The sequence below is a fragment of the Bactrocera neohumeralis genome, chromosome 2 (genome assembly GCF_024586455.1).
Source record: "Bactrocera neohumeralis isolate Rockhampton chromosome 2, APGP_CSIRO_Bneo_wtdbg2-racon-allhic-juicebox.fasta_v2, whole genome shotgun sequence".
Lineage (NCBI taxonomy): Eukaryota > Metazoa > Arthropoda > Insecta > Diptera > Tephritidae > Bactrocera > Bactrocera neohumeralis.
In genome coordinates, this window is record NC_065919.1 from 12,856,802 (window position 1) to 12,870,883 (window position 14,082).

At 37.2% G+C, this 14,082-nt stretch overlaps 2 protein-coding genes across 9 annotated transcripts in view; one reads left to right on the plus strand and one right to left on the minus strand.

Moving 5' to 3' along the window:
* LOC126751235 (uncharacterized) lies at nt 1-4,562 on the plus strand. 3 transcript variants are annotated; one of them, XM_050461321.1, is made up of 6 exons: nt 147-163; nt 234-302; nt 371-712; nt 924-1,482; nt 1,542-2,897; nt 2,958-4,562. In XM_050461321.1, the coding sequence occupies exons 1-6, from the start codon at nt 149-151 to the stop codon at nt 3,254-3,256; spliced, it is 2,640 nt and encodes an 879-aa protein (XP_050317278.1). In that variant the 5' UTR covers nt 147-148; the 3' UTR covers nt 3,257-4,562. The 3 variants fall into 3 exon arrangements, with proteins under 3 accessions (XP_050317277.1, XP_050317276.1, XP_050317278.1); XM_050461320.1 differs by having other exon boundaries at nt 1-163; nt 234-712; nt 2,961-4,562; XM_050461319.1 differs by having other exon boundaries at nt 2-163; nt 234-712.
* The window catches only part of LOC126751234 (HEAT repeat-containing protein 5B), a 26,275-nt gene continuing 16,082 nt past the window's right edge, over nt 3,890-14,082 (minus strand). For 3 of the 6 annotated variants that reach the window (XM_050461317.1, XM_050461313.1, XM_050461318.1), the window contains exons 4-11: nt 12,526-14,000; nt 12,157-12,430; nt 11,105-11,137; nt 9,604-10,479; nt 8,561-9,529; nt 6,526-8,491; nt 6,084-6,098; nt 3,890-5,000 (exon numbers count right to left, since the gene is read on the minus strand). In XM_050461317.1, coding sequence (XP_050317274.1) covers nt 4,672-5,000; nt 6,084-6,098; nt 6,526-8,491; nt 8,561-9,529; nt 9,604-10,479; nt 11,105-11,137; nt 12,157-12,430; nt 12,526-14,000 — 5,937 coding nt within the window. In that variant the 3' untranslated portion in view covers nt 3,890-4,671. The remainder of the gene's footprint in view (nt 5,001-6,083; nt 6,099-6,525; nt 8,492-8,560; nt 9,530-9,603; nt 10,480-11,104; nt 11,138-12,156; nt 12,431-12,525; nt 14,001-14,082) is intronic. The other 3 variants (XM_050461315.1, XM_050461314.1, XM_050461316.1) reach the window with 3 other exon arrangements.

Here is a 14,082-nt window from a genome sequence, read left to right on the forward strand (position 1 = left end):
GCTTTCGATAACAAAACTTATCAGTTATTACTTAGGTGAATAAACAAAACTATAAACTTTTCCCTATAGTTTAAAAACGTTTATGATTAAAAGCATTGCAATAAAATAGTTATGATATCAATTAATGTTGAAAACTCTGCCTCTGAAGATGGTAGCGTTGAAGGTAAATTTAAAGTAATAATGTTGCAAAAATCGACAAATTCTCATGACAATTTCATATTATTTGTATATAGATTGGTCGGATTCCGAAATGGAGGAGGAATCCAGCGCCGACTATGCGGCATTCAGTGCCAGATACATGGGTGAGATAACAAACTTACTGGGTGTTCGCAGCCAAGTTAATTGTGAAAATGCATTAATATTGAACCAGGAGATGCAGCAACGTCTGCAAGAAGTGCGAAAACGTTTGCAGGTCTTATTACAAGTTGTTCAACAGCGATACCTTTCAAACGAGCAACGACTGAAAATGAATTTGTGCAAAAAAGAACGGGGATTTGGAATGCGCGGTGCCTACCTTAAAGGAGGCACTTTCTTTTTTAAAGGAAATATGTTTTTTAAAGACCTTAAATGTCGGAACTGTCCAAACAATCAAGATTACGAATATCGTAAGAATGTGGAAAACGAAATGTTCCCAATGGACTTTGAGTTATGTAGCCGTCATGTTTGGTCATTATTGGACAAAAAAGCTGTGGTCCAAGCAGTGAAAGAACAGGTAAGAATGTAAAATAAATAGTCCCTACACGATTGAAAAATAAAATACTTTTTTGAGTTCTAAGCATACAAGCGTGAACTTAGAGCAAAGAGTTTTTATTTTGAATAAAAATACCGGCTATCGGATTTAACTCATATCTATTTTGTACTTCATTGTTTTCTATATATGTATTTTGTTAAATACATTTTGAAAAGATTTTATCTATTTACAGGTAGTGGACTACTTAGCAGATCACCAAATTCGAGACAAAAGTAATAAATCGAAAAAACTCACATTAGATATAAGAGTTCACACAGAGAAGTTGGCAAATCTTTTAACACAAGTAGATGAAAAATTCCAGGTTGATTGGGTACAAGTGTCTGCACATAACTTAAACTATCGACATTCACCGAGCAGTTGTAAGACAATGTGGCAAGTATACTTGCATCCATCGCTTAAACGTAGCGCTTGGTCTGAAGAAGAAAATAAACGACTCTTACATGTAGCGCAAATTCATAATTATCAAAATTGGGACAAAATCGCCAAATCAGTTTCGAAACGTTCTGATTATCAATGCTTTATACAATATCAAACGGCCGTTTGTTTTATGGACACTCAACGTTGGGGTCGTTGGGATAAACGTGATGATATTAAGTTACTAAAATTAATAGAGAAAAAGTCCATAAACGGAGTAATCGATTGGAATGTAGTGGCGTCTTATTTTCCCCACAAACCGAAAAAATCATTACATCAACGTTATATATATTATTTGGATCCAAAGATTAGTCATGGTAAAATTCGTAATATATTATGTTTTCACAATTTTACAATAATCTTTGCATGCTTTCAGAACCATTTTCCCCTGAAGAAGACCTCATATTGTTGGCAGCGGTTGAAGAATATGGAGAAAAATTTGCATTATTTCCACGTACACTTTTTCCAAATCGCTCTATAACACAGCTTCGTATGCGTTACAGAAATACATTACAAACTCGTCATAAGCTAACACCCTGGTCTGTAGAGGATGATAAGAAACTTATGGAGTTTATAGCTGAGTATGGTACATCTGCTTGGCTTCGTTGTGCTGGAGCTCTTGGCAACCACAATCGTATTAGCTGTCGAACACGTTTCCTTACTATAAAGAAGTTTTTTGCCAAAAATCCAGAGGCTACACTTGAAGACATACCCAGAAAAAAGACATGTACAATGAAGAATAGCGTTATTACAACCCAAAATTGGGTCGAAAAAGTCGCAGAATTGCGAGAAAATCCCGACACTGTGCTTGTACCAACAAATCAGAAAATTAAGAAACTTAAAGAAAAGGTTGATAAGTTTGAAGAAGTGCTCAAAACTAAAGACCCTCCAAAATGCGAAGTGCAATCGTTGAGAAAAATTGGGAAAAAAGTACGGAAAATATCATATGTGGAACGTTTGCGTGCTGTTGAACAAATGCTCTATCATTTCTTTAAATATTCTTATAATTTTAGTTTAGGTGCTGATGTATGTATTAAACAACCAAATGAATTATTACGTTTTGTGGCAACATCACTCGATTTTAAGACGGACTCTCCACAGCCATATATTGCGAACAGTTCGCTATTACCGCATATTGAACGCCGTTGCGCATTTTATCTATATCCGAAAAACCAAATTGCAAACGAATCTGTATGTGAGCCCTTCAACTATACATTTCCACCAAGTTGGTCGACAGCAATGGCCTTCCGAGCACTATGCGTGCAATCGGCTCAGGTGCAATTAGAGGGATGTAAATCTGTAGATAACAGCTATGACCGCAAACCAAGTGAAAATGAGAAAAATATAGCGATACAGAAATTTCGTAAACGCATGCGTGCATTACTCTATCAAACAGCCCTATTAAGTCGTTTACAACCAACTCGATTTACCGAACTAATGAGTATCAGCACACCGCCTGTAACATTAACAGAAATAACGCCTGCAGATTTCAGAGATGATACCGCCACAAGTACAATTGCAACTTTAGCAAGTCAGCCGGCGTTGGATTTAACTTGCGTGAAAAACGAGTGTTCATCTGAATTTTTGGGTAATCCGGAACACTTTTCGGAGGTATTGTACAAACGTACTTCACTGGATGAGGTTTCGAAAAGTGAGAAAAAACCACGACGAACGTCGAAACCGGTTGGTCGAAAAAGAAAGTTACAAACAACACCATCTGAAACCACAACAGGTAAAAATAGAACCAAAACTATTAATGATTAATTATTAATGTCGAATTAAATATTTACAGCAGTAATGGCTGTGGCCGAGAAAACTATGTTGTTAGACGTTGAATTTTCAGAGAGTGGTAATGCGTTTGCTTCTAAAGCAGCAAATATACAACCAGCTCTTTATGATATTAAACAAGAGCATCAAACTTGTGCTGCAGCGGCATCTAACCAAGGTTTAAACTCGTGCATTATGACACGAAATGGCAAATTTTCAGAAAGACCGTCTTCAGAGCCGGCGGGGAAACGAATTCTAATTGATGCAAAACGTGATAAATCAGATTTCGTTGAGCCTAATATCAAAACTGAGCTGGAGCTATAGCAATACATAAATCACTAAGGACAAGGCGCATTTTCGGGTTTTGAACAGAATATTTGACTGAAGAAACTATGTTTTGATGAAATTTAAGATATATTCACAGATTAATATAATATTTTGCGTCTGTATAAGTTCTCATATAAAAATAATGTAATATTTTATAAAAGTCATTAAAATTGGCGCTTGGATTGAGATGTTTAAGTTTACGAATTGCTTTATATTTAAAATTCTGCTAAAGATTCAAGAAGTTGTGTTTTGCATACAACAAATATAAAAATTGAGAAGATGACTGTGTGTGTTATTTCTGATAGTATCGAAATTATTTTTTGTTCTTAATTAAAGACTAAGCTATTTGTATGGCTAACAAGGCCTCTCATACTACAAACTTTCTTAACAACCGATGGTAATTTTTATTGGCTCATCTAATTTTAGCATCGAAGGTGTTCCAAAAAATAGCACAATAAGTAATAAATAATAAACGGTTTTAAACTTATTTGGGTCATCTTCAAATTACGATCATATACAAGTTCTTAAAAATATAGAAACAATCAACCACTGATAAATCAGAACGGACATGTACAAGTACATATCTATTTGTAAAATACTAAAATTCCTACATTAAAAGTAATCGAACAATTAGTTATATATAGTTTATACTTTATTTAACTTTGTTATATGTTAATAATTGTTAAATATACACATACCATTCATTTTGAATTTACAACTCTTAACGATGTGGGTTGCTTAATATCAATTAAGTTCTTTCCTTTCCATTTTTTCACTTTTATACAATACTTTTACACTTCTTTTGTTTAATAGTAATATTATTATGACGCTTCACCAAGAAGACAAACAAAAAAAAAAATAAAAATAAACATAAATTAATAAAGTAGGATAGTACCTATTTTATATTGTATACTGCAGTATATGTATGTACGTATGTCTGAGTAAATGTATATTCGTACAAAAAAACTTGTGACGAGTTGTTTAGTGAAGTAGACGTTCAGGTGTTAGTTTGTATTTTAAAACTCGTAACATTTAATCGAATATACATTTGTAAAATTTAAATATTTTAACTGACTAATATTTAATAAATTACTAAGACAAATTAATACAAGATTTTCGCTCGATTTCCACCGAACAAACATATATGTAATGGGCTCTTTTAGCTCTTTTAAATTTATTATGTGCTAATTTATTGTGCTAATACAAATGCCTATGCAATTAAATTTCGACATTCTTTAGCCAATCCCATATCCATGAGTCTGTTTAAATAAATTATATTTTCCAATATATGTATGTATGTATGTATGAAAAAATATGCACATACAGTAAAGATGTAAAGGTTAGTTGATTTCAAGGCTGTAACTGTAATAGCAGAACAACTTTCCCAAGAGTATATATATTGATTTACTTTTTTACTGGAAATTGCTGAAATCAGTTTTCAATTTAATAGTTGGCTTTTGCGGCTTGGCAAGACCGCCGCGCATCTGCAATTCGTTTGCTTTGTTGGCAATGTTAATAGACTGCTGCTGACTGCGAATTGCAGCTTCAAGTTTCTGGCGTAGTTCCAATGTTTGACCCATTAAAGTTTTGAACTCCTGCGGGTATTTGGGACCGATCTTCATCAGCCATTGCAACGCTTGCTCGTGCAAGTGCCGTTGATATTTCGGCAATGTTCGCAGTTTTGCCGGCTCTGCCAAGTAGTTTATGAGTACAGGAACCAGTAGTGTTAACATTTGTATGCCTGTAAGATGCATTAATATATAAATTAAAAGCAGTTAAAATAAATCACATTCTGATTGTATTGTAGCATTTATGTACCATAATTGTGTAAAATAGAATGATGCGTAGAGGAAAAGTGCTGTGATCAAGAGAGATTATTTACTAATAGTTGGTTTTATTTTTATTAAAAGGAAAATAAATAATATTAAAAAAAAATAAAAGTTGGTTGTTGATCAACGTTAAATAAGTTTAAAGATCATGCGGGAGTGTCTTCAACTTGAACAAGAACTATGTATATAGATCATTAAAAAAATACAGTTTGATTGGCAAACTAATTGATATAGACATATATACACGTTTTAGAAAACCACTCCTTTTATCAACAATTACACATGCGTATATGTAAATATTACATTTTTTATTGATTTCGGAAACATAAAATGAACAGGAAATGAATCGAGGAATAGAGGGCATAAGTATTACTCAAGATTTGAAATATATTGTTTTCAATATGTGCGAGATTCTAATAGATTAAAAACATTTGTAGTTTGCTTCTATGAGTTGTTTTGCTAAGCAGCAAGTATTCGGCATTTTCTTTTATTTATAAAAAAAAATAGTGTTTTTCGTTTTGCTTACTGTTTAAATTTTGGATAAACGTAATTGTTAAATCAATGACAATATACATATAAAATAAGCGTAAAGAAAAATTCAATGTCATATAATTATTTCACTTTGTTGAATTCACTTTGGTTTTTACAATCTATTTACATGCAAACTGTGAAATAAGTGTATGCAGAAAACATAAAAAAACTAATAATAATAAATATTAAAGAAATACTAAGTTGAGTGTCAGTGCTGAAGGAAATCGAGATAGAGATATAGATAGAAGAGTACATGGGTGTTTTTAGCGCGTATCCAATTTAGTTTTGATGGAGCGGTTGTCAACTAAATATCGATAGTGTAAAATGGCGAAAACAAGTAGACATGATTTTATTGTATTTGTACGAATATGCGGACCTTAAGCCTTATAAGTAAACATACAAAGCGATTTGAGGTGTGTGTGTGCATTGTTTTATTGAGCTTTTGATTAATGTATGGTAATTACCTTGCATCAAGTTTCCTATAGATTTTTAAACAAAAGTTACAACGGAATAACGGGATGTTTGTTTATATATATATTTTTTTTTCAATTTCAATGGGAAATGGTTGAGAAATTTTGTTTTGCGTTTTCGAAGGGATAAATAGAAAAAGAAAGACATTTTTTATTTAATACAATGATATTTTCATAAGACATATTGAGGGTGATAGTGACTAATTACGAATGTTTCGGAAAAATTATTTAAATTTTTTTGGAAAGTGGAAGGGTCAAAAAGAATTAAAAAAAACAACAAACTCGGTGGCTTTGAACTAACAAGAAACTAAAATAACAAACTATTTGCTCAATCATGAGAAGTCTCATTCGAATTTTCAGTAATTGAGGCAAACTAAAACAATTACAAGTACAAATCAAAGAAAAAATGTCATAAAATGCATGCCAAGTCACTTACGATTCTGCGGTTCCGCCAATTCAATCAACGTTTCCACGGTCAATATACTTTCGAGCGTTATCTGCAGGTCCATGTCGGTGCGAGGCGTCTTCGCCGCATCCGCGTATAAGCCCTCAATTATGCGTGGAGCCAGTGCATGGATGTAGGGTGTAGATATTTTAAGATCAGCTTTTGCGAAAATTGAACGTGTTGTTTGTAAGCACTTTAACTTGACAGATAAATGCTCAGACTGCATGCATTGTCGGAAGTGATTAATACATGGATATTGCAGTGATGGTGTGGACACCACCGAAGCGGGTGTGTGCAATATAAAGACAGCAATGGCCAATAACATGGTGACCTCATCCACCTTACGTTCTTCCTCATCACCAGCAGTTTTCGTCATATCTATAACAGTAGCTAATGCGCTTTGTAATATTGTCATCCATTCCGCAGAAATCAACTCATGATTTGCCCAACGATCGGTGCATACCGATTTGAGAGTGTGCAACGCCGCTTGTACAGATCCCGTATTCGCTAGTATCGTTGTATCGATGGCTGATTTATTGGCAATTTCTCGCATTATCGATGTGGTCATAAAGACAATGGTTGGCAAAATTGTGAGTGCACCTTTGGGTGAGCACAGCGCGGTTAGATCCTCGACACATTGCAGGCCACTAGCCACAAGCATACCATTATCTTCTGCCAATACTGAGAAGAATGATTGTGATGTATTACTTTTGGCGGCTAACTCTTGTTTGAATTGAATTGTGCTAAGTTTGCTGGCGACACTGGGATTCATTGAGGGTATTTGACGTACAAACACACATAAACAAACTTCCAGCACAGCATAGACGTGCGATGTACCCGGCGTGATTTCTCCGGATTCTCCACCTTCGCCCAAATTTTCAATTTCTGTCTGCAGTTGCGCATTATCCGTGTTTTCATTGTTTTTATTTTGAGTAAGGTTCTGATCACGTTTCAACTGAAGATCATCCCTGGCCGCATGTATCGTTTGTTTTAGTATTTCCATGCAGAGTAGCTGGACCAGCAGTTCATCGCGCGTTAATATTTGCCGATGCAAAACATTACAGAGTTCAATCGTCAATGTTTTGTTCTTAATCAATTGTTTGCGTGCCCAATCAGAATCGAAAATCGTGTAAAGTGATTGCAAACAACTGATGACATTCTTCGGCTTTTCCGAGGTACGGGTGCTGCATAAAGCTTCCATGCAAATACCGAAAATCATATGAAAACGATCGGCCGAGAGTGAACCGTGTGAAATGTTGTTATTGGTCTCATAAGCGGCGCCATCAACACCAGTGGCATTTGTATTTACATATGTAGCGAAACCTTCGTCCTTCAGCCACAATGAAGCCGCATACAATATGGGCGGCCAGGAGGACAAATAATGTGGCTTGGACGAGTTGATCGTATCAGTGGTGTAGAATGCGCCCCCATCGTGAGGCAATTGACTTTGAAATTCTGCAGGTAACAATAAGAGGGCGTGATCTTTCATAGCCGCTAGCCAATGTGTGGATAAGTTGCCCAATTCAGGTTTAACTAAATTAAGCAGGCTTTCGCCACGACTTTCAAAATCACCAAAATCACCACCTGCCGCCTCAGTACCATCTAGATCTATACCACTTGTAAGCGGTGTTATCGTATTCGATGAGGTGAGTTTTTTTTGTAGCAAAGAAGCTGGCGCAGAACCATTGCCGATCATAGCAACGATGTATACTTCAGCCCAAGCCTTTAAAATACTTAATTTCTCCAGTGTTGCCATTGATTCATTGTATAACTGAGTACTGTTTGTTTTCGTATGTAATTTATCTAGAGAGGAAACGAGTAAGTGATGTACACGTCGCAAATCGTTGAGGTCGCGTGCAACACCGGAACCAATCCAAGCAGAACAAACCTCACAAGCGGCTGCTGTAACATGTGAAGGGGTGTCTGGTGAAAATGCAGGACGGAGAGCAGCACCAACCTGAAATAACGTAAATTAATGTTTTTAGAATAGGTAGCAGTAATTATCGGATTTTAAATTAGTACTCACTTGTGCCTGGAATTGTTCTAATAGTAAATGACCAGGAAACTCTGGTTCTGGTACATTCGCAAAACGATCTATTATCTCCTGTAAAGTTCGTAAACCTTCCAAACGCAATTGATCAGAGTCTGAAGTAGCCGCCATGAATGACATACGTATCAACTCAGACAAATGCAGTATCAAATAATCGCCACGTGATTTTATCATTTGCATCTCCTTGGCTTGTATTAGGTCAAGGTGTATGGGATTGGCTGCCTCACAGGTGGCTATAATTTTGCGTACGCATTGCGCCGCGAAAACGCGTGTTGGCCAACGCGGTTGTACGGCAGGATGAGTAGAGGTATTTTCCTCAGCGTGATACTCAGTCACATCATCATAATCTTCTTCCTCGTCATCGTCATCCCTTTCACTTTTATTAGCATTATCACTACTGCCGCTAGATTTGCTATTGATTGCCTCACTCTTCACACCGCTCGCTTCGTCCTGCAACGAGGTTCCTTCAACGGCTACGGTTAACACGTTCTTACACAAGCTCAACCATGAACTTAAATTATCGGAAGCCAACATTTGTAGCATGGACGTTAATGTGTCATGTATATTTTTCAACATCTCGGCATCAGTTTCGGTGTCCAGCATTGCAAAAAGTACACCAGGCAGTCCATATTCAGTGATGATAATCTCTGGGCATTGCTCCGGTGTCATGTTTAGCGCAAGTTCGCACACTTCCTTGGCCTCGCGTTGCGAAAGTTGTCGTAAACAAGACACAGCAGCTTTGCGCAACATTAAATAGTTGCTCGACAGAGTCTTCACCAGTGTCGGTACTAAAGAACTCAAATTAACATATTTTGGCCCGAAAAGGTGTAACTGTTGCAAGCAACCGGTTGCCTCGGCTTGTACCAATGGGTCCGTGTGTGCCTGCATAATGGCAGCGGCGCAAAGGAAGGAAGAACGCATTGCTCCTATGGTGCTGTTATTACTCTATTAAGAAAAAAATAGTAATACAAACTCAAGATCACTCTAAAGAAATATGCATGATTTATTTCGGCACTCACCTGCAGCTCCGGACCAACCGTTGTTATGAGAGCATTCAAAACACGTCCTACACATTGATGGACATCCATATTTGACTGCGGCACGGTGAGTAATAATTTCAAGCACAAAGATAGTGTCGCCTCTACATAACCACGAAACATTGGTCCACCTGAGTCGGCTATTAGCGCCAGTGCATAAAGCGACCAAACTTGAACCACCGGCGATGAAGTATCCTGTGCTAATGCTAGCAATATGGAAACACTTGTGTTCAGATGATGTGACGAGCCCATGCCGCCAACGTAGCGATGTAAGCAACCCAAAGCGAGCGAGTGACCAGTTCGGGTGACAACATCACGTGCCGATTTCAATTTATCAAAAGAGTTTTGTGCCAATTCGGCGGTAAAGCGGGAGTCACCAACTACTTGTGCCATACGACCGATAGCCTCGCTAGCCGCACAACGCAATGTCGAATTCGAGCTAACCAAAGCAGCAATAACCAGGTTAGTAGAACTCTTCTTCACATCTTCCTGACCAATACCGCTTTTGCTGTCTGTGAGGCCCTTCAAACCGCTTAACAATGCGGTGAAAATATTCATCTGTACCGCTTCTTGACGACTACTCTTCGCTTGACGTATACATTCGGCAAAATGCTCAAGCATTTGCAAACGATGCTTATTAGCCACCTTTGGGAAAATTAAACCGAACAACGTAACGGACATATCGATAACAGCGACGCCCAATGGCAGAGGTCCAGGACACTGATCGACTTTGTTTCCTTGTATATTAGCAACAGCGGCAATTGCAGCTGTGCCTACCAAACCACTAATTGGTGGACGATATAAGCAGCAGGGATCATGTTCTAAAGCACCTGAACCGGCAGCGCTGTTAGGTTGTAGCTGTAGGGACAAAATAACACAACTTGTTATAACGGTATAACATAAAGGAGATTTTTACAAAAAAGTTTTGTTCAAAAGAAACCTAAAAAATTTTTGTAAATGGGTTGATTATATTTAAATATGACTATAATTCAACAAAAACGATCAAACGTGAAGGTCAAGAATTTTTTTTGTTGCTTTTAGACGCCAATTGATAAAAAAAAATACTCTTAAAGCAAGAAAAAATCTCTCTGGCAAATGGCCAAACAAGACGCTCCAGTGAAAAACACTTGACTAGAAAGAACTTAAAAATGTTTATACATTGCTGAAACAAACTATGCTGACAAATAAAGCGGGATTGGTAAATAATAATATATGTACATATGTAAATATTTGTTCATATGGACAAACTTAAAAGGATTTTGTGTTAATTAAAAGATGTATCACAAAACAACATAAAAGTATTACTAAACTTATCGAAAATATGAATATACATATGTACATATATGTGAAGATAAGACAAAATTAAGAAGGTTCCAAACAGTAAGAAAAGATATTCAAATTCATTCTACGCAAAGGAACTTAACTTTTATAGTTGCATATAGCGACATGAACGTTTAACAACAACAAAAATAACGACACTTACATGCTCGCCGTCGGATTTACGATTAGGTTCCATCTATTTTGTAAGATTAACACATAAATGATGGCGTACAGAGGCAGTTGTTGGTAGCAGTTGCATTATAATTGATATTGGTATTGGTGACGACGATAGGATTGTTAAATTGGTTGGTCGGTTGTTTATGCGTTGGTGACAGCAGTGTAAAGGAGGTGGAAGTAGTTATCGGTTGTTAGAAAATTGTGGTTATTTAACACGTAATTTCAAGGTGTTTTGCTTATTTGAAGCGTTGTTTTTGATTTTGTTTTAGTAAATTGTCTGTTTACTTATATGTATATGTGCATATGCATGTGTATGTGTAGGTGAGAGATGAATTTACGATATCACAAACAAATACACATAGTATATATGCTTATTCATATACACATGTACGTAGAAGTAAGTACAGGTTATTTTTTATTGCTTTTTAAACTGTGCTTAGGAAACTTTTCATTTGGTTTTTGTATACTACTTAATATTTACAACAATTCCTGTTAAGTCCTGTGTAAGTCGTAAGTCTTCCAAATTTTTTTGCAAAAAATATTTAATTAAATACTGCATTTGATTCCTTTTCGGCCTAAAATTTTTTTATAATTTTGTTTACTTTTCTCTTGCACGTAGAAAATACTGAACATTATAGAAGTGGAATTAATCAAAACAAGAAAAACGTTAACTTCGGCTGCACTGACGCTATAAATTCCTTCATCGGTTTAGTTTTCTTTACAAGAACTTTATTTTTATATTATCCTGATCTGGATGATTTCTTCAGAGGTTGTAAAAAAAACTGGGGACTGGTTCGCGTAAATGGACTCAGCAACACGTTTCGATCTGTGCGTTACAAACTTAATATACCCTGTTCAGGGTACAATTAAAACTAACTTTATGATTTCCATGTAAATTTTTATAATTTTTGTGTAAATCTTCATTTTCGAATAAAAATTTATAATCACAACAATTAATGGGAAAATAATAGCGGAAATAACTTTCGAGCCCAACCATTTTAAATGATATATATTTGCAAACAATATTAAATTAATCACCTGATCCTCAATAGTTCGATGATCTGTTTCTTGTAGCCAGGTGCCCAAGATTATGGAGTCATCACCATGACAGAGAGCCCGTAGTAAAGAGTTCGTTGTATTGGCTGGATTTTCGGAGAGTGTGAACTCGGCCACAAGCATGCGCAACAGATGTGTGTATGACGATTCCAAAGCATTTGGTGGCAGAAGAGAGAGCGTCTCATATAAGCGCAGACGCACCATAGCTGCGGACGCTTTCAATTGTGTACCATAACTTTTCAAAACAGACGAGAGACTACGTGTGCAGAATTAAAAAAAAAGTATATATAATTTTAATTAGTTACCAACAATAGTATATAATTAATTGTATGCTTGTTAATATTTACTCACTTAACTAGCATTGCGAGAGCACTTTCGATGGGCGTTAATAGACGCCTTGTTATATCTTCTGTAACTAAATCTGGACAGTTCAGCAAGAAGCTGTGCATAACAGAGAGCGCACCAGCGCGTCCCTCCAAAGTAACCTGCCAGGTAAAAGCATCTCCACGTGCTTTTTCCGACTCGAGCTCCTTGTTTGAACGCGGGAATGAGTTGCGCCACAATAACAACATGCGCGGAAGCAAACCTTTCACTACTGGCGAACCAAGCGTCATTATAGCACCAATCAACAGCCAGCCCGCTTGCGTACGATTCAGTGACATGCGACTATTTTGCGATGCCGAGCGTAATAGCTCTTCAGCTGTGTTGAATACCACTTTTCCTTTGGTGTGTGGAATGCCAAGGGGTGAGTAGCGTACGCTGCCTAAAGTTGCAGCTAAAGCTGCACTATAACCGGCAATTGCCTCAGGTGAGGAGCGCATCTGTTCGATGGCGTCGACAAAACGATCGATGAGCGGCGTTATTTGGCTCGGCACCGCCACACAGAAACAGCGTAAACACCATGCTGCAGCCAGACGAGCCGCGGCACATGGGTGTACGAGCACTGCGCAAGTTGCATCAATAGAATTTAATGCATGATCATGTAAGAGACTCTGTGCTGTAGTGCCTAAGCCGAGTACAAGCGATCCCAACTCTTGTAGCGCACACACTAGTAAATGTTGGCTAAAAAGGGTCTCTTGATTGGAATCCTTTGCATTTTCCGGATTGAAATCGATCGAGTTCATTTGTTTGGCTATAATGTGAATAAGTTCCTTGCAGGCAGATGTCTGGGCTTTTTCGCCTAGCATTTTACCGATAATCGAACGAAGTATGAAGTTAATACATTTACGCGAATACACAGCATCGACGTGTGAGGAAGCGGCTTTGGGATTTGCCACCAAATCCAGTGCATGCATTAGAAATGTGCTTAGGTTTCGTTCCAACCAGACACTGCCCATGAATTGCACAAAAACAACGTAAGAATGTGTGACGCCAACACGCACTTCTCGATTAACGCTCGAACTTCCTTTAATAATTTCTCCTGTGCCCTTTAGGAAGGAAACACCTCCACGCAGAAAACCCGACATTAATATACCCAATGCTTCATCAAGTGAGACATTCCGTGCCTGATTCTTTGTTGATATCGGTTGGCCTGGTTTTTTGTTTGCACCTTCTGGTGGTTGTTGCGTAAAAGCCAGCAGCGTTCCCAATAATTTAGCGACCGCGCAACGTACTTCATAATTGCTGCCATCAAAAGCGCGAAAACATAGCGTAGCTAAACTTTCGAGTTCGGTCTGGTAGAGGAATGGTGCGTGATTGATCATCTCTAGCACACATTTAGCAGCCGCGACACGAACGGCCATCACGCGATCTGTTAAGCAATGCTTAGTCGCTTTATAAATATCTTTGTGGACGTTCGAAATGGCCGTTCCCATACCAGCGCAAACCTATATAATTTGATTTAGTACAAGGGGATAATACATTATTGGCAATTTAAAAGTAATAATGTCATTATTGAATATGCGTAGT